We start from the raw sequence: 24773 nt of genomic DNA on the forward strand, positions 1-24773 counted from the left end.
ATGTGCGTTGTACAAAACAATGTGCAAAGCACTGGTACAAGTATACAAGTCCTGGTGCCGCCTATCTGCCACACACATTAGCCAACAGTTTCATCAAACCTTACCTCCCCAAGAATGATATAATACTTAATATAAATCAGTTGGACAGCATTTTATTTTGCCTTTGCATTTTTTCCTTTAAACACTTTCAATACAAGAATTTAACTTGCATGCAATCAAGTATTAGCAGCCATCTTCAAAGATTCTTGAAACTTTCAATTTAAGCAATTTTCAGCATTTACATACCCCATAGATGATTGCTTTATTTTCAGGTTACTATTAAAGTATTGAATGTAAATAAAAACAGTCTACAGTGACATTTTCCAGCATATGACATTTGCAGCACAAGACCTGTGAGTGTGATGCTCTACAGTTAAACATTTGGTACCTATAAGCAGTGATTTTATTAAATGCATTTCATTAGTTTATGATATACATGAGTAACTACTAAAACAAAATTAAAGGTGGACAAGAGGTATAGATTAACCTTGCTTTCACGGCGCATTTAGATTTAATATAGTTTAAAGATAATCGGGATCAATTAATGTCACATGTAAAAGTAAAATGTGGCTGAATGCATTAAAAGGATAGTTTACCCCAAAAATTATATTTCATTCCTCATGTCATTTTAAATCTGTCTTTCGTCTGCAACAGACAAAAAGAGAAGTTGGAAATTGGAGTCTATGAGAATGCATTCAGAAATCCTGGTCTGACCGGACATATATTCAGCATTATAAGGAACAAAATGCAAATCAGCTAAAATATAAGCAGCATTTTTAACCTGCCAACGGATGTGGTGTTTACAGTGACGATGACGTGTGCTAGAAACAGGGGTAGAGGACCGCAGCATTGTAGTCTGGTGGAGCAGAGCAGCATCTTTCTGAGAAACACACATGAGGGGCAGCTTGAGGAATGTTGTCTTTATGACGACAGGGGGCGCTCTTCATACAAGGCAGCATCGTGCAATGGTTTTGACCTTTGGAAAAGAACCTGCAACAAATGGTGGAATAGTTAATTAATATATAAGTTTCCTTGTAGATGTAACATTCATTTTAATAACGATTTTGAGTACAAGGCAACTACCTGGTGATGTTTTTGGTTTTGAGTCTGTCCATCCATTTCACCTGAATTAACTCTTCAGATGGAAGGATCATTCCACTGTCTGACTGGTTGTCCTGAAGTTAAATAAGTCATCGTTACGTTCATAATCTATAGATCAAGTTTACATGTTAATTTACTGTTTTAAAAACCTACATCACATATTTCTTTGTGTGTGTCTTCCTCAAAAGTGCTCATGGCTTTGATTTTTCCCGCATTCATGTAGCTGAATATACAGGAAAGAATATTAATATTAATACATATTAGTCAGTTCTGAGGGTTCACAAATCAATTGATATTTTAAAGACTTGTGTATATCAGAGACCCAGAAGCAGTCTGGTTTCTGTCTTTCTGTTTCAAATTCTCCATATTGCTTTCTCCAGAAATAAAAGTGTTTAGTGGAATATAGTCCTTTCCATCCTGGAAAAAAGTAAGTTTAAACATTTTAAAAAGAGTTTAAAGGTATGTTTATGGCATGTTCCCATTTAGATTTATATCAAGTAAAGTGTTTTGTGTTTGTGACTTTCAAATCTTTGGAAATCTAACACATTAAGTTAAACAAGCTTAAGGCAATAAAAGTTGTCCTTGCTTTTTTTATACTTTGTAAATATTTTGTGTACCTGTCTGACACAGGTCTGCAGAAGGTCTCCCAGTATCTGTACTAGAGCTGTAAATGAGGGTCTTTCTTCAGCGGTATTTTCCCAGCAAGCACACATGATGCTGTAACTGTCATACAAATCCAACAATGCCATTTTATGGTTAAAAGGCAGATATTTTATTTATGGAAAATCTGAAATGGTGATTGGTCAAAAGGTGGAAGTTCTTATGTTCAGTTGAGCACTCACATCTCAGGGGTGCTGTATTCAGGAGGACACATTCGTGTTCCTTGTTTCAGTCTGTGGCAAAACTCTTCATCAATATTTACACCTGGATACGGAGATGCTCCTGTAGACCAAATATGTACATCAAAGATACTTAAACTGTTCATGTGAAACTTATTCCTTTTTTTTACACGATGGTACCAAGTGAGAAGATTTCCCAGAGAAGAACGCCATAGGACCACACATCGCTCTGAGTAGTGAAGACCTTGTCGAAGATTGATTCAGGAGCCATCCACTTCAACGGCAACCGTGCCTTCATGGCAAAAAAGAACAAATGAACTCTAGGAATAATTGAGCGTTTTTTTCAATATAATAATAAACACTGAGGACACTTACATCTCCTTTGCGCACATAGTCAGGGTCTTTGTACACGTCTCGGGCCAAGCCGAAATCACAGATCTTCACCACGTTGTTGTTAGACAGCAAGATGTTTCTGGCTGCAAGATCTCGATGAATGCACTGTAAATTAGAAAACCGCTGAGATAAATGTCAATCACATATCATACTATCACACAAATAGGTTTCTTCTTTACCTTGCGAGTTGCAAGAAACTCCATTCCTCTGGCTACCTGAAAGCTGTAGGAAATCAGGTCCTCAAGCAGGAGAGGACTGGCGGATTCGGGAAGAGGTTCTAAAGTACACAGGTAGTGGGACAATAAGCTTATTATTTTGAACAAATTACCCATAAATTCCTGCGACTTAAAGAATTAAAAACATTCCTATCATCAATTGTTTCCTTCGAGCCTGTGTGACTTTCGAAAAAGAAAGTTCGCCAAGACTGGATTTTAAAGTAAATATTGAGCGAGTTTTCCTTTTTGATGTCACATTCATTACTTGATTAATTTCTGCTGGTTTGTTTGAAAAGAAATCAATATGCCCTAATCAAAATGAAATGAACAGTTATATAGGAAAACATCTCACCACTGTCATCTTCTGAGTGTTCTTCTCTCTCCTCGTTTAATCCTGAACCGGCATTGCTTCTGCTGCTGGACACACTGACCAGACGTGGATGGCATCCCTCCTCCGTCCTGTCCTCTTCTTCGTCTGTATTCACCTGGGAGTAAAAGGAAAAGAACATTTATACCTTTATATATGCTTACTTCTTCATTAATGTTTTCATCACAAATGTGACCCTGGGTTAAAACCAATCAACCAGTACATTTCTAATCATATATGCTCTGTTAGGATAGGAAACTATCTGGTGGAACAACAACTGTTTACAAAGCTGGAATCTGAGTGTGCAAAATTTGTTCATTCGAACACCAAAGAAAACGATGAAATCTACTCTCACGTTCAAACTTTAAGTTTCAATAATCCGTTTACATTGCTCTTAGTTCAGCAATTAAAAAAATATTCTTATGCACGCACAGCAATGTGCATGAAAAACAAAAACAGTTCAAACGTTTACATCCACACATTAGCTCTATGAAGCCTCTGAATAGGTCACTGAAGTCACGAGGAGAAAAGTCAAAAACTGTTGTCTTGGTAAACACCGGTCTGTTCATTTCAGAAGGAAATGAGAGAAGGTCATACATTTGATGGCAGGGACATGTAGGTCACCAAACCAAATCAAACCAATCAAAACCAACCAACAGGGTGTTGTTAAAAATACTGTGACATTCAGTACATCATCTGTACCACCACATGCTGAAGCTGAAAAAGAACGACTGAGGAAGTATGATACAGACTCACCCTGTTCAATAGAAAAACCTCTCGTTTGCTCTTAAGGTACGCAGACAGGTTCCCAAACTTGCAGTACTCCACTACGACCATTAGAGGCCCTAAAAACACCAGGAAGAACAAATGACATCACATCACGCCTGGCTCTTTGTTGAACTAACTGTCTTCTTTTTATGTCTTCATGTATTTGCACATAGATTTTTGCAAAAGGGGTTTTTCCTTATAAACTGGAGATGTTAATGTGAATTGCCACATGACAAAACCCAAACCGTTAGCTTCTTGAGTGTTTTATATTTGATCACAGAGAGATGCACACCTCCTGGTTTGGTGCAGGCGCCAAGAAGATTGACCACATTTAAGTGATGACCGATATGATTGAGGATCTTCAGTTCTGTCATAAGAGCCTTGTGTTCACTGGGCGTCGCGCCATCTGCAGGGACAGCACAGACATGACTATAAATTCACCACAGTTGAGTTATAGGGTTCCTTACTGATGTAATGTGTGCTCATGAAATGCGTATAGTCTGAACTTTTTTCAATATTATAATATACCTTTAAGCATTTTGACCGCCACCGTGGTGCAGCTGGCTAGATTGCGAATTCCAAAAGCCGAGGCCTGCATCACTTGCCCAAATGCCCCTCGCCCCAGTGGCTTTTCTGGAAGGCATAAGAATAACACCTATATCAGTAAACACCACGAAGATCAATAAACACACACATATAATCACATTTTACCTAGTTTAAGGCGTTCACGTGGGAACTCCCATTGGTTTGGGTCGTACTGTAACCTATCACAGTGCTCGGTCAGAGGCTCCTCCCCTGGGTGCAGGATGATAGGCAGGTACTCTGTTGTCCCATTCATGGAGTCTGACTGAAAAGGATGCGCACAAACAGCATATCTTTATTTGTTACAAAAACAAATACTTTCTTGATGCTCATAATTGTGATCACATAATAGGCATTGTTGAACAATATACATTTGTAAGTCACATATTGAAACAATTTCTAAATGTTTGTTTTGTAAAGATTGTTTCTCACTTGTTTGAGTTTGCGAATGAGCAGTGTGAGAAGCAGCCAGAAGAGAGTGGCCACAACACATGTACACGCCAGCGTTGGGATCTCCAGAGACAGAGAATCAGAAGAACCTACAGGAAACATAAATCAGTGTTGTCACAAACATCCACAGAATGTGTCATTGAAACGGAGAAATTGCCATTTTAAGGCCTCTCTGTCATTGTATATAAGTGACAAACACTGTCCAAAAGTAGCACTGGGAACAGGTAGACACAATAGAATGCATTATTTCCCACTGAGTCTGACTCCGCCCCCTTTTTAATAGATCGAAAGAGTTAAACAACTGAAGGGTTAAACAAGAGGCCATCTGTGGGAAATGAAAATAGGAGACAGTTTCCTTCCCGACCTATCGAAAACAGAACAGCGTGTACGTCTGAAAACGAGTTTAGAAGCATCCGATCAGAGGGAATGATGGAGGGGATGGAGAAATTATTTTGAGGGAAATTAAAGGAGCTTTTGTGCATATATACACATTTTTTCAAATAGTTTCTCTCAATAAATTGTTCAACTTAAAACAATTTCTTTACTTCTCTTTACTATTGCTTTTTTTTTTTTTTAAAGTTATCAATATTAAAGGAACACTCCACTTTTTTGGAAATAGGCTCATTCTCCAACTCCCCCAGAGTTAATAAGTTAAGATTTACCGTTTTGGAGTCTATTCAACCGGTCTCCGGGTCTGGCGATAGCTCTTTTAGCATAGCTTAGCATAGATCATTGAATCCAATTAGACCAGTAGCATCGCATTAAAAAAATGACATATATTTTTTCCTATTTGAAACTTCCATAAACGCTAAAACTCAACTCATTAACTCTGTTGGAGTTGGAGAATGAGCCTATTTCCAAAAAAGTGGAGTGTTCCTTTAGGGTTAAGGCCAACTTTCTACTTGACTTTCTACTCTTATGTAAATCACAATAAATTATGATTGGTTTCACATGTCAGTCAAACAAAGACTACACTTGCCATACAATAACTGAGAGGTAAATTAAAACAAATAAAAATGATCCAGAGTATTCACTTACTTTGAACCCAAATGTAGGCGGAGCTCTCCACAGACCCCCTCTCATTGGTTGCCTCACACGTGTAAAGTCCCTGGTCTTCAGCTGTAATTCGGTCAATATGAAGAGTTCCTTCCTCAGGAAACAGCATAATGCCTGTTTAATGATAAACGGATCAATATCCATCCATTGTTGAATATTCAATCTATTCATCTCTTCGTTTCAAATTTATGCACTTTCCACCTACCGGACACCTGTTGGAGTTTTCTCTGGTCCTTATACCATACAACACGGGGTTGTGGAACTCCTTGAGCGGGGCAATGGAGAGTGACCGAGCTGCTGACATTTACATTGTGATCGCTCAGATTTTGTTGCAGCACAGGAGCCCGCAAAACTACAGTAGGAGATAAAGAGAGCCGAGGGTCAAGGGTCATTCCACACAATCCTGTTGTTTGCAGTTTCATCACAAAACTCTAAAAGTTAACCGGAAACTTCTTGCTGTCAAGTGTCAGTATGTGTAACCGCCTTTTAATGTAACTGAGTGATTTACGGGGGGCACATGTGCTGTTTTCCTATTGTTACCAAAGTGTGAATAGAGTGCGAGTTGTATTTCTTTCACTGCAGATTAAAGCCTGGAATGTTTGAATTGCAGCCATTGGAACGGTGCCATTCAGCAAAATCCCTCTGTCATAATGACACATTTAGTGACACATGGACATTATTTTTGGGTTCGCTGGCCAAGAACGCCTGGGCTTACAGTTGGCGATATTGAGACGAGGAGATTAATTGGTGTGGAATAACATTGTTTACATAAAACCTGAAGCACCCATCGGATCCATAAAAAAGGGCATTTTGACATGACGCTTACATAAAACTGAAATACAAATAAAACTGTTTTGATTTAAGCTGACTTCTGCCTCAGATATTTTCCCTCTGGACTGGATTGATTATTGTCTCTTTCCTTTTGTGACAGCGGCTGATTGGCTGATTGTTCTTTGGCCATGTGAAGCAGCCTGTAAATGTGGCATAGTGGGAAGTGCCATTGTTTTTTCTTCCTCCTGACTAGATCTGATTCCCACACCAAAGCGGTTCAGCTTTACACAGCCTTGGAGTAATAGGGGCCGCAGGAAGCCCCTGGACCCAGTTCCCAAGGACCCCTTTAGCTCTGTTTTTACTCTTTGTTTCTCTTTCCGCCTCTGTCTCTTAATGTGTGGGTGTCTGCGAGAACATCCTTACGTGACTTAAGTCAGTATCTAAGAGCTGTCTGAGGGGTTCTGTTGTATATGTGAGGTGCTCCTCATGTTTTATAAGGAAATGGACATCACTATATGGAGAGTGATCGTGTCAGTTATCTTAGTCTTTATTACATCTTTATTTGATTGTGAGAATATCTTATTGTGGCATTGAAATTAATTTAAAGGAGTAGTAACCATAAATAGTCCATTATTATTAATATTCCGTCATTTCAAAATGTGTCATTTTTGCTGATGCCAACACTCTACTATATAAATGTGCTTAAAAGGTTCTTCACAGCAATGCAATTGAAGAACCATTTTTGGTTCCATAACGAGCCATCCCTTCAAAAGTTCTGTAAAGAACCATCTCTTTCTTACCTTTTAAAAAATCTGAAGAACCTTTTTTAAAAGTGAAAGGATGTTAAAGTTTTGTTTTTTAATGTTTCTTCTGTGGCATCATGAAGCACCCTTATTTGTAAGAGTGAAGGTTAATACAGTTTACAAAAATTAAAAGCAAAAAATAAGATTGCGGCAAAAATAAAATATAAAAAAAGAGAAAAAATATTATAAATTATTTGAAAACAATGTGAAAAATCTCAAATATGTTGTCTGAGAAATAAACATTTGTTTAAGTTTGAGGCACTAACAACCTGAGAATAAATCTGAAACTGAAATAAAGTAAATTAAATTTCTGTATCAATAAAAATATAAAATATTTACTTTTTTACAAATGGAATAAAAAAAACCTGTACCAAAATAAAAATAAAATGTACTAAAATTATAATCACAAATAAAAATATAAAAATATATAAAACTATAATTAAACACTGAACAAAACTTTAATAACTCTAAAAAAACAGTGAGGTTTGGTGTCATTATCTACACATCTTACATAAAACGTGTGTTATTAATAGATGATAAATCTTCATTTTTAAATCTTCATTCGCTTTCCCTTTAAAAATCTGATTTGTGTTTCATGAAAGAAAGAAATAATGATTTCAGATTTGAGGATGAATAAATAATGACAGAGTTTTTGTGAATCAGATTGTGAGTGTATGCATTGAACTGTTCGACACACCTGTGACCTCTACTGGTGTATCAAGGTTCATACGTTCTCCTGTAAGCAGGTCTGTGGTGGAGCAGCGGTACAATCCTGAATCCTGTGCGGTCACATTCTTCAGCAGAAGGCGCAGGGTGAGCGAGAACTGCCCTTGTGTGAGCTCTCCTCTGAGAACTGAAAGTTCTTCTGATGCTGTGGATTGATTTGTTATTCTATACCACGACAGGTCTGAATAGAGGTGCTTATTGGCCATACAGATCAAGCGAAGGTCTCCCCCTTCTCTGGGCTCTTCCTCTAAAGATGCAACGAAGCCTCCCCTGACATCTGCAATTGTACAAAAAAAGACGTTTCAGTTTCCCCTTCCTGAACTATAAATCGCTGATACAGTGACACCAAATAAAAGCAGACCTACTGGCAACAACAGAGTTGGCTAAGGCCATTAAACAAAGACAGAGAAAACCAGTTTAGAGTGTTGGCCAAGTGGCATTTCTTGTAACCTTTGATGACAATGTTGAATAGCCATTGTCAGTACAAGTAGTAATAAGAAGCTAGTGTAAAGACTCCTTATTTACTTAAGCTATTTGAAATTTCCCGTGGAAACCGCTCGAGGGTTTCCTGATGGAAGATAATGTTTATCTTTCTCGAAAACCACCAGCGTTCTCCAAATAACGCGCCACACGCGGAGGCAGTACGATAAGAGCCACAGGTTCCTGTTCATTCCTCCACCCTGTCGCCATGACAACACTCAGGATGGGCTACATCCACTGGCTGAATTTAGCACAGCTTGAAAGCAAACCCTCGAAAACAAGAGGACAGAGGCGGGAGGCACAAGAATGTGTGTGTGTTTGTGAAAAATAACTATGTGGAGAATGAGGTAAATACATTAGGATATGGAACAGGATTGGAGGTTTTAGCATCTTTTAAGATTTGCTTAAAGTACCTGTGACATAAAATAAAATGTCTAGTTGATCTCTGTCCAGGAAGTTGGAAGCAACGCACCGATAGATCCCAGATATCAATGCTTCACCCACTGTTAAAACTCCTACAGTCTGTGGAGACAAGACAAATTGTTACAAACCTGAAAAGTTGTAACCACACTTCAAGAGAGTTTTAAACCATTCCTTAATACATGCCCTCTTTGTGAGGGTAAAGACCTTCGTGCAATACCATTGGAATGCAACGTGCACGCCTGCATGAGGTGATTTACTCAAGTGGGGCACATCCTTTGTTGGATGAACAACATGCCCATCAAACGCACGTACCACATCTCTGAACTAACCCCAACCAACCCTGAAATCAAAGGGCATTGTTCTGTTAAGCAAAGTAAGTCACTTCACTTCAAGTAAATAAATTACCCATCAACAAATTGAATCAGATGTGTAAACCTGACTATCATTTGTCCAGGAAGGATGTGATGTTTTAATTGTTGATTATACAGCCACATAATTTTTTTCACCGAATATGTTCACTTTGAACAGAAACAAACCCCAGAAGTAACAAAGTCTCCCAATGGCAACGTAAAAGACGAAGAGAATGCAAAGGCGCATGAAAGTTGTGGGAAAATATCAGGCTTATTCCATCAAATAATTATATAGAAGTGATCTTTAAAATGTGTTGTTTAAACATAAATATAAACTTTGCAGTATTCAGTATTTGTCTTAACAAATAATTATTTTGACAAGTTTGTCCCGTCATTTCTTTTTTTAGCAAATAAAGCAAAAATATTTTATTTGGAATTTGGGAGACATGCTGTTGCTAGTTCACAGAAAACAACAAAAATGTTCATAGTTTTCACTCTACTGCTGATGCTGATAACCTTTTCTTCCAACAACTGAATTGGTAAAATAACAATTTAACAAAACATTCATTTTTAAACAACACAAAACTATTGTTATCCCCCATTTTCTGTACAATAGTCTTTATTTTATGTATGTATATCTAAGAATCTTTTAGACTGGAAATCGTATTATATTTGTATTGTCATTGTGTTGAATGTTTGTACTAGAAGCTTCCAACACCAAAGAAAAGTCCCTGTGTGCACACAAATTCTGATTCTGAAAAATAATCCTAATGCTTTTTCTACCACTAACATTATTTGAATTTGAACTTGAATTTCCCAAAACAAGACATTTTAGATAGACTAGAATGTTGTTTAGTTCCCAACACCGCTTCAGAAGGATGCTAACCCAGAAAGATCTTCTGTTTTTCCAACTAAACCGAACTGGCATCTGATCACAGATTTATCATTAGATGGACCCAGTTTAGTTTCTAAAGAACTGAGTGCAGATGCACTTGTGTCACAAACATGAGTCCCAGGTGACTTCTGCTTTCACATCCTCGTTTGAATTAAATCTGTCCACTATCAGCTCGCCCACTTTAACTCTCACCTTATTCTTCCCCTGCAACACTTCCTGTCTGTTGCTGATGGTCAGGATGGGATTGTGGGTGGACGTGACTTCTGTCTTCTCACCGACTGCAATCCAGGAGGAAGGAGGAGGATTCTCGCATCTTAGAGAGAGGAAGACAGGACAAGAGAAAGAGGAAGAGAATGATGTTCTGATCGAGACACAGATGTGCGCTGCAGCTGGAAGAATTTCCGATCTTAGGTCCCTTGGGAATTCATTTTTCCACAGTAGTCGTCTTACTATGAACGTTTTTCATTTGAATTTCGTTTTATGTAGCTGTGTGTGTATATTTGTGGTCCCTATCAGGATGTGGTGACACTCCATAATTAGCAGCGTGATGGTTTGGATGTGTTCCCTTTCCTGTCTGTAAATCATCCCGACTGCGTTTCTAAATGTTTCAACCTCTAACATTTACCCTTTTATATTATCCATGTCAGTTCTGAAAGGTTCCTAATTTTTGAAATGTGGTTCTGGTGGCCGTGATGATGGATATTTGTCCGTGACCGTATGCCCACCGCCCAGTACCCCTCCCTGCCTTTGACATCTCTCTCTGATTGCTTTCCTATTTGGCTGAGATAGTGAGTCTTCTGTCTTCATATGTCCCACCCTAATCATGACAACAGCATTTTTTGGACACACACTCCATTCTCCCACGGCTCTCCAGGAAGAGTCGCTCGCTCACCCTCTCTCTAGACACACACACACTTTATACGGTTATCTGTTTTATCACAAACACACATTCTTGATTCATGCCAACACACATTTACACTTTGTGCCTGTGTACAGTATTATATACTGATCATGTAAACATATAAAATCAAAGCTGTTCTGTTTTCTAGAAATGCAGTCTTGCTGAAGCGTTGAATAAAATATCAGTTTATTATATCAGTCAATAATTCAGCTACACCTTTGCTATCAGTGACAACTTCACATGTACAGTTTTTTTTAAACAAAAAGACCATATTGTGCATATGATGTCAAGCAAAATTTAATGTAAAAACAAATACATTTGATATAAACACATACATTAGATATTACAAAATACATTTTTTATCAGTGATTCTTACACGTTTGGCAATTATTGGGATTTACCATAAGTAAGTTAGTCATATAAAATTATTAAATATTAGAATCATATATTACTCATAGACAATCTGTATAAAAAGGGACGAATCACATTAGGAGAGACCCGTAAGGTGGAAATCAGTCACACGCGCACACACATACTCAAATGGACTTTCTTTCGATACACACTTAACAACATGGACACGCACACAAGCATACAAACAGATCTATTAAACACAAATTAAAGCAACTGTAAAACACAGCATCATCATAAAGAGGAAGAGTGTGATAGAAGTTTGACACAGAACTGCTGTCGTTTATGTCTGACCCATTGAACTCCTACACAGCAGGGATTCCGGGCCAATAGCTTGGAAAATAAAATAGAAATCCAAAGAGCGAGCCTTTTTTTTTTCCTGCATTCGTCGGCTCACGTCAAGATGTAGAAACAGAATATTTCATCGTGTGCAATCTGAACTCACAGCTTTTCGTGGATGTTAGAACAATAACTGATGATTTGGGCTTGGAGATGGAGACTTGGTTCATACATCCTTTATAGTACCACTCAAGAACACAAAAAGCAAAGCAGCACCAGGCAGTGTTGGCAATGTATGGATGGGGGATTGCACACTTCTTGCAACAACAAAAAAAACACTCATTAAAAAATCTTCGAAATGGGAATAAATTAGAATGTAGTTTCCGGGGGCGCCGAGATATCAGCCTCTCCTTCTTGTGTGAGCCCAGAAGTGGATCCTCACCCCCGTGTGCAGGGGGTTATGTCCCAGCACGAGCTGCTGCAGGGGGGCGCGTGCGATGGCCTGCCTTAAGTCTCGTCTCTGGGGCGGTTGCCATGGAAACCATCCTGGACGGAAGGTGGCACATGCCTTTGGAGGGCCACTGGCCATAGCAGAGGACGGTGGTTAATCCATGATTGGGATGGTGGTCGTATATGACTGCATCTATGCAGTGGGACAGGTAAGTGGCCGGGGGATTGGTCAAGTGGGGATGGAGGGTGGGGGGCCTCAAGAGGGGGGAGTGTGGGATCAGGGACTCTCAAGAATAGATCAAGCTCCTGAGGAAGCGAACTGTGCCACGTTTGAAGACGGAGGGACAATTACGCTGCTGGGAAGCTGTCTCGCGTCGGGGAGGAAGCCAAACAACGAGAGGAAAAGCGCTCTGATTTTTCGCACAGGAAGCCGTCTGCGCCTCCTGCCTGGTTGAGATAAGAGTGCTGCCGTTCCCATGGCCGAGCTCAAGCCCATCCAGCCGCTATCAGGCCGGACCGGCCCGCATCTCCACTCTCCCTGGGCCTCCTCCACCGCAGCGTCAGGCCAGCCGCACCGGGCTGCTATAAAGAATAAGGGCCTGAGTCAGGATCCAGCCAGTCAAGACCTCTCAACAGAACGTACATATAATACCTTTCAATGATCAAGCTTTAAACAGTTCTTTGATTTTTTTTACATACTATGTTAACTTTGCTCGCTCTAACGAGGGGTTCTCAGCAGTGAAGGGGTCCCGTAAAGTATTTGGACACACTTGGGATTCATGAATGTCGTTGCTTTACATAACAGGTTTATTTTAACCTATACCTGTGGTAACTCTGCTTGGACGCCTATATCCTAGATTTGATATTTTGTTGTTTCATTTAATAAAGATTTGGTATAGAATTTTACTTCAATGTGTCCATAAGTGTCCAAATATTTTGGGGGCCTGTATATACTCTTTAATGACTCTTAAAGGCACAGTACACCCACAATCAACATCCTCATAATTTTGTCCCCCTCATGTCATTCCAAACCTGTGTGAATTTCTGTCTTCCGCAGAACACAAAAGTATGTTTTAAAGAACGGATGTATCCAAACAACATCATTTACTTCTATTATATAGACAAAAATACCCTTTCAAGACAAAAATATCATCTTCTGTGCTCCACAGTAGAAAGAGTCATATACAGGTATGACATGAGCGTGAACAAATGATGACACTATTTGTATCCCTTTATCGAGAATATTATATCAGATAGGACACCAAAGCATTGCTTAAGAAATGTAGGACGGTGCAGGACTTGATTTCACTGACATTATACTGTACCTTCTTTTTAAACGGATTACATTTGTGTACCCAAAGAAATGTGCTGGGCTAATCTCACAAATCTAGCATGTCATGATGGCAGTACAATGAAGGGAAGCCTGGTCTAAAAATGGACACATTTATAGGAGAACGCAGTTTAAGGCAACAAAGAGCACGTGGAGTAACTTTCAGGAAATGTTTGATTTTTGACTAAATTTAAGCCTAAGTGTCGTGTTCGAGTGCGGTACGGATTGGTCTATATGTGATTAAGTTGGAATGCATGCGCATGGGTGTATCTAATGAGTAATGCATGCCGGGTTGTTCTCATGAGAACAGTGAATATGTGGTGTGTCAGATATTCAAGAAGGCATGGCAGGATGCGTCTGAGCAATCACAATAATAAACAGCCAGCGTTCTGCACGGGAAGTTCATTTAATCATAGTGTTTGATTTAGAAACGAACAGATCGTGCTTGTAAGCACGGAACCGGCCTCTTTTGAAGTGCTTTTTTCTGCACTTTCAACTCCGGCTTTAATTCAGTTCTGTGACTGTACCAGGCACATATTCACACAAATACAAACACATACACACAAGGGTCCGCATCCACACAAAACATGAATAGAGACGCACACATGAAAGGCCGTCTCAAGCATCTGTTCTACAGACTAAGAGGAAACCCTGTCTGAACATATGCTGAAATAGAACAGGCCCCTATTCACAAAACACACACACACATACATATATATTGTGTGTGTGTACAAGACAAATGTCTCCCGTCATACAGCATGTGCATTCGTTCTAAAAACAACACATCAAACACACTGCGACCAGGTACAGTGCGAAACAGACGGAGTGTTTACATTTGTCATAAAAATGGTTTCAGGACATTACGCAATAATGGAGAGGATATCTAAGTTAGTCATGTGTGGGAAATCCAAGCCCAGCACAATTACATTGTCTCGCGTGTTTTTTCACCTGGATCAAATACTAAATTTGATGCGACCGAATATTTGGACCTGACCCAGTATTCTTCACTGTATCCCCTTCCTCGGTGACCAAAGGGCTGTGAGGACTCTAGGAGTCAAATTTAGAAAGTTCACTGTAATGCAGTAGTATGAAATTAAACGTTTAAGGGGTTGGGAGAAGTCCCTTTTAGACCGAGCATTACTTTTATATTTGAAAAAATGCTGGTATTTTCTACTCACGTAAGCATGGTTTGATCAGCATTTTTTGCCTTGATTGGCAATTAAAGCCAAGGTAGGTTCAATTTTTTGGTGCCAGCATATCTAATATATAAAAATGCAATTCAATATACAGGATATGTTTATGCACGGATGGTGAACTTACAGGCCTTTCGGAGGGCACGGTTGCCACAGCCACGTAATTTGGGGGGCCGGAACTCCGTAAGAGGTGCAGTGGATGGCTCGTTTAATGCCTCGCTGGACGGTCGCAGTCTGTTGTGAGGACACGCTCTTCTCTGCAATCTGTGGCTTCACTGTGAACGGATTTCCAGAGAAAAGTCTTCAGGTCACATTTTATTATCAGGGGCATAGCAACTATTTTTAACCACCCTTTAAATAAGGAGAATATTAAAGAACTACAGCCAAGGTTATGAAAAACTTCCAGCCATATAAGGGAAATTATATGTCAACCTCACTATGAAAATAGAACGTTTTTATCAGTTTTATCATTCTAATTTACCATGGTAACAGCACAGATATTAACATTTAATGGTTCATATACCCATGCGAAATCTCCCTTCAAATTTGTAAAGCATTTGTTTTATTTTTAGTGCACGATTTTTCATAGTCAGGTAAGAGCCATATTTTTTGCAGCTCTGGTGTGCCGACTTTTGTTACTACAACAAATACCTTAATAAAAAACCTGATTGTAAAGTGTTACCAATTAAATGTATTGCAACGCTTGAATACAGTAAGAAAAGTCTCACCGTTTACCCTCACTGTGATTGTGAGGTTTTGAAAAAGTCCATACTGCTGGATTCCAGTGAGGATGGTGTAGAGTCCTGCATCCTCTTCAGCAACATCCCGGATGACCAGCGAATACCCATCAACATGGTAACGAGAACACTGCTCGGAAGCCACCATCGCATCCTTCAACCTGAACAAACAGATTTAGTTCAAATTAATGTTTATAATGAAACACAAAATGTACATCTCAGTTATCTAACCATGTTAAATCTTACCAGATGATTTCTGGTGCAGGGAAGGCCTTTAGTTTTGGGCTAAGACGGAAAGATTTCTGTCCCGCGGAAACCTGAACCACAGAGCCATTTTTGTGCTTGAGTCGAATGAAAGGCTTGTCTGGAAACAAGCAAACAAACAAACAATGCAAGGTCGGTGAAAAGTGGATCCTGTTTACCAATCCTATAAAAAAAAACGATTAATAGGAAAGTTCACCAAACAGTGAAATTCTGTCATCATTTACTCACCTTCGAGTTGTTCCAAATCTGTATAAATGTCTTTGTTCTGATGAACACGGAGAAAGATATTTGGAAGAATGCTTATAACCAGACAGATCTTGCCCCCCGTTGACTCCCATAGTAGGAAAAATTACAATGGTAGTCAATAGTGCCCTAGAACTGCTGTCCTACATTCTTCAAAATGTCTTGTTCAAAAGAACAACAAAAAACTACTACGGTAGTCAATCGGGAGCAAGATCTGTTCAGTTATAAGCATTCTTCCAAATATCTTTCTCTGTGTTCATCCGAACAAAGACATTTATAAAGATTTGAAACAAGGTGAGTAAAAGATGACAGAAGTTTCATTTTTGAGTGAAGTATCCCTTTAAATGCGAAACTAAAATGTAATATTAGCCGGTTTTACAACAAACTATTTACACAGACAGTATATGGCCACTGGTTTGATATCCCTGTGTTAAAAAGATACTTATTCAATATTATGAGTGAAAAATAAAGCAGAAAAACAGATGGTTGTTTTGCATTGTGTTTGAAGTATACATCTGAGCGTTTTCAGAATAAGAAAAGTGTCTCAAAAACTCACCATAGACAATGACTGTTGTATTTGTGTCTCTCTTGGATGGACCACTTGTCACGTGACATTTGTAAAGTCCTCTGTCTGATTTGCTTAGTCTGGGGATGGTGAGAATGCTGTAGAACAGAATGTTGGTTTGGCTATTCGCTATGCGTCTGATGACAGTGCCAGAGCCATTAGCCTGCAGTAAAAACAAGCAGAGTCAATTGTGACACAAACACTCATTTTGTCCTGTTGAGAGAAATATAAACAGCATGGTTTGCGCAGGAAAGGAGGGTTACAAAACAGCCGTCCTCAGCAGAAAAAAAGGTTTTAAACGCCAATTATAAAAAGTTATTTTCTGTAATAATACAGACCTCTTTTTGCACAAACCCAGGAAATCTATGGTAGTTAACCTCTGGAAAATAGTTTGGCCCCGTATAGCCTTCCAGGTTTATTTAATTGAATATCAAATGTCATATTCCAGTAACAAATGTAAATTCATACTGTTAAAACCCACCTTCCCGGGGTAAGTCCAGCTTATGGACACTCTAGAGTTCCATTCGGCGGTTACGGTGCAGTTCAGCACTAACATGTCCCCTTGTAAAGTGTGCACCAAACCTGTGCTGTTCAAATACACATCCATGATCTTATTCACTGTAAAAGAAGGAGGATTCAAGAAGGTTAGAACATGCAATAGATCTTCACATTTAAGCCCAAACTCGAAAAAATGTCCTCACCAGGCCTGTGGGTCAAGAATTTGTTAGTGTATTTGACCCCATTGACGATAGTCTCGCAAAAAAAAAGTCCAATGTAGAAGAATGTGGGGCTACGGACGGTGAAACCGTGCTTGCTGTTCCAGGTGATGCTTCTGTGATCGGGGATCAACCGGTGTAAAGGAAACTGCAAACATTACAGAATGTACACAATTAGCATTATCACTGTATCACATTAAAGGGCCAGTGTGTAATGAGAGGATCTATTGACAGAAATGCAATATCATTTAGCGTACATAACCATGTCTTCAGAGGTGTATAAAGACCTTACATAATGAAGAGTTATGTTTTTATTTCCTTACAATGAGCTATTTTTATTTCCCCTTGCATGGGATTCGCCATGTTGTTTCAACGGTAGCCCTAAACGGACAAACTGCTCAACAGAGTGCGTTTGGTAAATACGTTATCATCTTCGGTAGAGACGCGAATACATGGCAACATCTTAGCCCTGTGTCAGTCGCCGTAGTGCTTTGAAGGGAGGGCTGGAGTGAGCCGTTGGTTGCAATTCGCAACCTCACCACTAGATGCCACTAAAATCTCCAAGCTGCTACTTTAAGAATGTGAGTCCTATTTGCTTTCACTAATAGATCTACATCGTGGATAAAAAACTAATTGCAGCGCAAATGGTTGTGCACTGCCCTCGAAATGCCACAGTTGAGTTCAAGGAACATGTGCACTGGTCAACTGGTAAATGTGGCACTCTCGGTTTAAACCCGATTCGTTTCGGTATCACAGGGTGGGTTCAACAGTGCATCGTCCTTCAGAAATTCTTGGAGAGCGGTGTTATGACTCTGTTTACTTCCATGTCCAATGGAGGAAATGTTTACAGGCTGAGATGTGACACTTTGGAAGTGTCCTGCCCTTTCTCAGGGGATCAGGTGAATGCTCCCCGCCCCCAAATGATCTCTTTTCCTAGCACGCCGTCCTGTGTTAGGTAAGCAATTATGTAGGATTATGCCTTTTATGCCGATTATGTATTTTATTTTCATAAGATTACATAAGGCTTCGTATAGCATCCCCTACGTTTTTCATAACCTTAATACACCCCTTCCAACATCACATCATCTCATCCAAGTACATCTAGCTCCTATCTCCAACATCTCTCCATCTTGTAGAGATGATAGCCCTCCCATGAGTGGGAAGGTGAGGAGACGGAAACGTGACTCCAGTCCATCTCCTCACATCCTGTTACTACAGGATATAGACATTGTGGCTAGGCCCACAGGTCAGCTCTGGAAGGGCCTCGCTGGCTACTTTCACAGCTTCAGTGAGAGCACAGTCGCCTGGGTATTGTTCCCAACACGAGAGGTGCAAGATTAAAGATACACTGCCAAGTACAAAACCCTTTCAGGAAAAAAACACTCTACCACTGTGACAGCCCAACTTTGAGGGGTGGAGGACGCCTGTATTTATAGACCGGTTAGCTTTTGTATATCTGTGCGCAGGGTTGGCAGGACATAAACACGGCAAACAGAAATGAAATGTGGTGCTTTTTTGAGGCAAAGGGAGGAGATGGATGTAAGCGTATCACTAGCGTATCCTAAAACAGTTTCCATCCTGCATGAGAGGAGCCAAAGGCAGGACGAGGGGAACTGGTCAACTTGTTCCTTTCCGTTTCCGTGCCTCATTTGAAATTCATCCTGAAACGCTTCAGGACGTTTTTAAACTCTCTTGAGACAGCTGGTATCCTTTTTAGAGTCATCTTATTAGTTGTGTATTTGTTATCTCGCACTGTAAAAGCGAAGAGACGTGGAAACATTTGTGGTTGCAGAGACTGCCGTATTCTCTATTAATCTCTACGTGGTTACTATAGGAATCATTGACAGTCTTGGATTTGTTCTTTTAATTTAAAGATTACATATTTGTGTGTTCCTCAGATTGCTGCCATTGTTAAAAATCTCAATCCGTTATCTCAATCTGGGCTTCAAAAATCTTACGTTTTTCTACAGTGCGATCGAATCTATAGCACAAACAATGATTTTGACACATTTTCGTTAAAAAAGGCTGAACTCCACAAATGTGTTCATTCTACCAGCTGTAAAAGACATCAGTCCATGCGAGGCAGCGGGGGCACTTTAGACCTGGCATCATCTTCTTGGCTAAGCACAGCGCCAACAGGACAAAGGAAGCTGTTGGCGCCGCTCACTCTGAGCATCGTTTTTTAAAGAATCGATGTCACGCTGAGCCAGAAAGACCTTTGTACACCCCTGCCCACGCTCAAACACACATCCGAACTGGCACAAACAGATGCTTGCCCTTACAACCCGCAGCGATCCTCTGATAAGGACGGAATGGCGATTGATTTGTGAATGAGATTCCATCTGGAGGACATACTCCATAGAAATGAGGAGCTGGATGTTGAGGAGATGGCTAAAAGGTTGTTGAAGATAACCAAACGCAACAATAGACAAACTTGTAGGATGCAATTAAATAGATCGGACAATCAAAGTACAGAGGAGTGAATATATCTGCTTGGCTTAAAGTTGAGTCTCACCTTGACCAATGACACTTTGGCATCGGGATGTGTGACCCGGCAGGGGAAGATTAAAGGCTCTCCTTCCTTAATGTACACCACGTCTGGGATCTCAGACTGCACCTTCACGAATGGCCGGTGGATATCTGAAAGGCCAATACTGGGGTCAGTAACAAACAGACGCTCAAACATGCACAACAAACAAACACTAGACAGACAACAATTAAAAGTCTGCAAAAACAGAGAGATCGCTTGCTTGTTTTGAGGCGCTCTCCTTCTCTTTGTTGTTTACTTATTTGCTTGCACTTTCGTCCCAGTTGCAATATTCGCGTGGCAATGAAAGGCTTTGGGTGTTGCTCACCCTATTGTTTGGCGCTCTGGTGTTCTTAAAGGAAAGAAAATATCTGAACATTTTAACAAAAGTACCCCAAGGACTTCTGGATGCTTCCTTGTCGTGCTTTGATTGAATATAAAAGACGGAGGGTGAGGCTAAATCGACATGGCCGCAGGAGCGATTGATGGCCCTCAGGGGCCTTGTTGGCGAACCGGGGACCGCACCTAATGACCCGAGTCACCTGGCCTTCCTTAATGGCTGGCCAGTCAAAGAGGCTCTTCTGCCCCTGAATGCTCTCAAGATGCCCACTCCCATGCGAAGACACGCATCCTAACAAACATGCACACACCCCTGGTGCCACGAAGACACTGTATCTTCTATCCTTGTTACCGACCTCCCCCCACCACCCCGTCGCGGCACAGGATGCGGACAGCCGGGCTGAGCGAGATAGATAAGGCCGGGTACCCTGGGAAAGGCTGCCCAGGAGCTGAGCCTTTCAACAGCTGGAACTATTTCTGTCCTGTCGAGGTGGCACTCTAATGAAAATAGCAGTTTCAATATAAACAATCGTGAGGACCGCAAAACAAAAAACACTAATGTGTAACTGCACCAGACACTTTCTGAGTGGGATATTTTACACAAGAGAAAACGGAGTTTGGATATTATTCGCATCACAAACCTTCCTGTTTAGCACTAAGAAAGGGAAACGGTCAGTGAGGTGGCCAGCTATTGACGGGAAGCTGGAAAGAAAGGGGTTTGTGGGCTTGTAGCGTTCACCTGAAAATTCTTACCTGTGATAAAGACGTACACAGAGGCCGGTTTGCGCTGCTTTTGACGGTACCTGCAGCGGTAAGAGCCAGTGTGTTGAGCTAAAGCAGGACTCAGTGTTAGATGGCTACAGTACTGCTTATTTTTCTTCCCACAACGAGATTCTTTTATCTGGGTGCCATGATAGACTATTGGAACACTTGATGGCAAAACCCACTGAAGCTCCCAGCGTCCCCTGAAACATCACAGAACAAATCCGTTATTTCCCTTTTCGGCATCTCAATGATCAATTAACAGTGGGGTGCACATTTTCAATGTTATCTCAGATTTTTGGACCATCATTCATGCAATCTCCCGAATGTTCCTCTCATATTGCTTTTTGCATTTCTACCATCATCTTCATCACCTCTGTTTATCGTAAAGAAACATGCTAGTCATCCAAAACTCTGTTGTGGATCTCTCACCTGCAGTTGAGCTGAAGTGTCTGGTTTGTCTCTATGATAAGATGCTTCTCAGTAACATCCAACATTGGGGAACTGAACTTTCCTTTTGGGTCTGTATCTTTCAGACAGAAAACAGAAAGGCACGCTTGAAATGTCACGAAAAGGTTCTTATGATGTTTACAACCGCAGTGATGTTAAAAACATTTACATGAATGAAGTCTGTATGGAACAGGGGACAGATGTACAATATTAACTACGGGATGGGTGAAATGAAACAGGGACAAATACAAATCAGATTATCATAAAGTTACTTTGATGTATGACCATTAAGAAATAACATCTGTGATGCCAGCGACAGTATCTGAACGCAACAACACATTAGGTCACTGTGAAAATATGCATTCTTTTCGATATTCTTTATATTTTCTGACTTTGTTCGAGAAACCTGTTTAAATATCCCACAAGTGGCTCAAAATCGTATTTTATTTTTTAAATTTAACGAGAAACTGTTCTAGTCTGATTGAATTAATAAATGTAATATTATTGATCAATACATATATGTTAAAATATGCGCTTTTTCATATATATATGCTTTTTCGTTCAAAAACGAATTCTTTTGAGAAGTGATGCACGTTAAAAATTAAATATGATTTAATCCTTAAATAATTTCATGTTTCAATGCACTTGACACCATTGTTTGTCGTTTTTAAACCGTTATAGCGTAATTTCCTTTCTATCATTTATACTTAATGCGCAGGCCATACGCCGTCTGTACATTATAATGGTATTGTAGTAAACCAATGAAAAAGGAAGTATGGAGTCAAGCACTTTTTCCCACATTATATCCCGCAAGGGATTTAAACAAGCTTGTTATCAGCCTGTACACACGCTATGGTTCCGTTTCAGAACACCCCCCCCCCCCCCCCAAAGAGCCTTTGGCACTAATTACAGGGTGAAAATCAGCCAATTCCAACAATACCTTTCACGTCATATTTGGTTGAATGCTATTACCAACCAGAAACAAAACGAATTTAAAATCCTGAAATTGGTGTTTTGTCTTTTTGAAGTAGACTTTATTATTCATCATTTGTGGAAAGGACTTTACAAAGTTGTTTGTCATTTGTTTTAACAGATGAAGAGTTTTGTTCCAGAATGAGACTTAAAAAAAATTTGTATTGTGCATTCCAAGTAATATAAATCAAACTGCAGTTGGTTTGTTTCGATTTAAGCCACAATACCTAAATATACAGCTAACTAACACAATAAAAACATGATAACATAAAAACATTTTTTAAAACAGAGTTATCTCATTTTGGAACCAAACCCTTCAGATTATTTTAGTTAAAAATACTTTACTTAAAAAAATATGTGTAAGATTACGTTTTTAAAAATGTTCAAAAATCATGTTTTTTATTGTGCATTCCAATTTATATCCATCAAGCTGCAGTTTGTTGTTTTGATTAGAGCCATAATAACAACAAATACAGCTAACTAACACAATAAAAACATGATAACATAAAATATTTTTTATAAAACGGAGTTATCTCATTTTGGAACCAAACTCTTCAGATTATTACATTAGTAAAAAAATATGTTTAAGATTACGTTTTTAAAAATGTTAAAAAATCGTGTTTTTTATTGTCCATTCCAATTAATATCCATCAAGCTGCAGTTTGTTGTTTTGTTTTAAGCCATAATAACAACAAATAAAGCAATCTAACACAATACAAACATCCCAAAATAATAAAAACATGATTTTTGAAGTAATCTCATTTTGGAATTAAACTCTTCATATATATAATGATAGTTGTCCGATTAAAATCTCTGTAAAACACACAATTGAAAACCGGAGATTTTTTCCAAATAAGGATAGTGAAAGCATTCTTGTTTTATTGTAATTGTTTTAATGAACAACAAAATACACGAAAAACATTCAAATATTTCATGAAATATATCAAATATAAAATGATCAAAAACCGAATACGAAGGAATACTATTTAGAATACTAATACTATTCTAAAGAGACTATAGATACTATTTTTGTAATGTTAAAACTATGATCTTTATATAGATTTTAAAATCATGGATCATTTTGATGAATTTTAGGAATAATCGATATCGAAACGCCTAATTTACGAAGTTTTACATATTTTGCAAGCGCCTGTCTGTATGCTTTTCAGCACGAACTAGGAAGTATCTTAAAGTAATGAGTTGATTCACGGATCATTTTTTCCACCCTGTGATGTGTAGAAAACCCACAATACGCAAAACACACGCACTCGTACAGTACATGGGTTCACCCCTCTGCTTCCTCCCTGTGTCTGTTTAAGCTATAACACACTGATGAGCTCTGGTTCCTGCCTGCTCGAAAGTTTCCTCACGGTGGTCATGACCCCAAACTCATTTATATTAGAACTCCCATTTCAAGTCATCAAGCTCAGGAAATAACGCCCTCTCTCATTTAACGGGGGCATTTTGAGCGACCTGCTCGTTCCTCGTTCGGTTTCGGTCTTGAGTATGCTTATTCAAATGCAAATGAATAAAATGTGTGGCATTATAAAAAATGTAATCTTATTGTTCAAGGTGCATACTCACCTTTCGCCAGAACACGACCTGACAGTCCAAATATCATCACAAATAATATATCGAGCATTCTCTTGGTCTTGCTTGAAGTCCCTTGTTTGGAGATGAACACCTACAGTAGCCAACAGTGCAGATCTAATACTCCAGAGAATCAATTCACTTCTCAACACCAAACTCCTCAAAGCCTTGTTTCACATGGACTGCGATCAACTTCAGTTATGTCCCGAGTATAAGAAGTCTTTATGCAGAAGGACCTGGCTCGAATTCCAGTTTAACTCTTGCCCATAATGACCGTGGGCTGGGATTTATTCAATTCCCACCGCTTGCGTGACGCTAAATGACACACCCACTGCTCGCGACTGACGTGACCTACACGGGCCCAGTGTGCTACTGTGTATCTCCTGTACTTCATCAATCACACTGAGCTCATGTAACAAATAAACAAGCTCATTACAGTAAATCCAAAGTTATGTTTCCTGTCAAACCCTAAAGAGAAGAGTACATCCCATTCTTTTTTTTCGGAGTGATAAGTTATTTAAGAACAATGGGATGCGTTTAAAAAAAAAAAATATAGGACATTTATATATATATATATATATATATATATATTATAACTATAGGCTATGTGAAGGATGGTTAAATATGGTACCTTTTTGTTTATAATTAATAAAGAAATAACATTTTTGTATAGCTACACACATATTGTATGAATAATGATTAGATTCACACGAGAGAAAGAAAACTTCGTTTTAGAATAAACAAATAACATTACACCACTATGAAAATATTAAAATCACAGATCGGAAG

At 39.3% G+C, this 24773-nt stretch overlaps 1 protein-coding gene across 3 annotated transcripts; it reads right to left on the reverse strand.

Moving 5' to 3' along the window:
• Positions 1–37: 37 nt before the first annotated feature.
• flt1 (fms related receptor tyrosine kinase 1) lies at positions 38–24258 on the reverse strand. Of its 3 annotated transcripts, XM_056738972.1 has the most exons (30): positions 23979–24258; positions 21405–21501; positions 20964–21175; positions 19860–19984; positions 17330–17492; positions 17110–17246; positions 16620–16791; positions 15803–15920; positions 15548–15717; positions 14947–15094; positions 10451–10571; positions 9004–9112; positions 8082–8387; positions 6016–6162; positions 5793–5924; positions 4737–4843; positions 4434–4569; positions 4251–4355; positions 4015–4128; positions 3711–3799; positions 2940–3072; positions 2552–2649; positions 2355–2477; positions 2160–2271; positions 1983–2082; positions 1758–1863; positions 1463–1557; positions 1294–1363; positions 1123–1214; positions 38–1029 (listed from the first exon to the last, which is right to left on the reverse strand). In XM_056738972.1, the coding sequence occupies exons 1-30, from the start codon at positions 24034–24036 to the stop codon at positions 861–863; spliced, it is 3864 nt and encodes a 1287-aa protein (XP_056594950.1). In that variant the 5' UTR covers positions 24037–24258; the 3' UTR covers positions 38–860. The 3 variants fall into 3 exon arrangements, with proteins under 3 accessions (XP_056594950.1, XP_056594953.1, XP_056594951.1); XM_056738975.1 differs by lacking the exons at positions 38–1029; positions 1123–1214; positions 1294–1363; ... (15 more) ...; positions 9004–9112; positions 10451–10571 and adding an exon at positions 11345–12922 and having other exon boundaries at positions 23979–24256; XM_056738973.1 differs by lacking the exons at positions 38–1029; positions 1123–1214; positions 1294–1363; ... (15 more) ...; positions 9004–9112; positions 10451–10571 and adding an exon at positions 11346–12878 and having other exon boundaries at positions 23979–24256.
• Positions 24259–24773: the final 515 nt, after the last annotated feature.

The sequence above is a fragment of the Triplophysa dalaica genome, chromosome 23, assembly GCF_015846415.1.
Source record: "Triplophysa dalaica isolate WHDGS20190420 chromosome 23, ASM1584641v1, whole genome shotgun sequence".
NCBI classification, from domain to species: domain Eukaryota; kingdom Metazoa; phylum Chordata; class Actinopteri; order Cypriniformes; family Nemacheilidae; genus Triplophysa; species Triplophysa dalaica.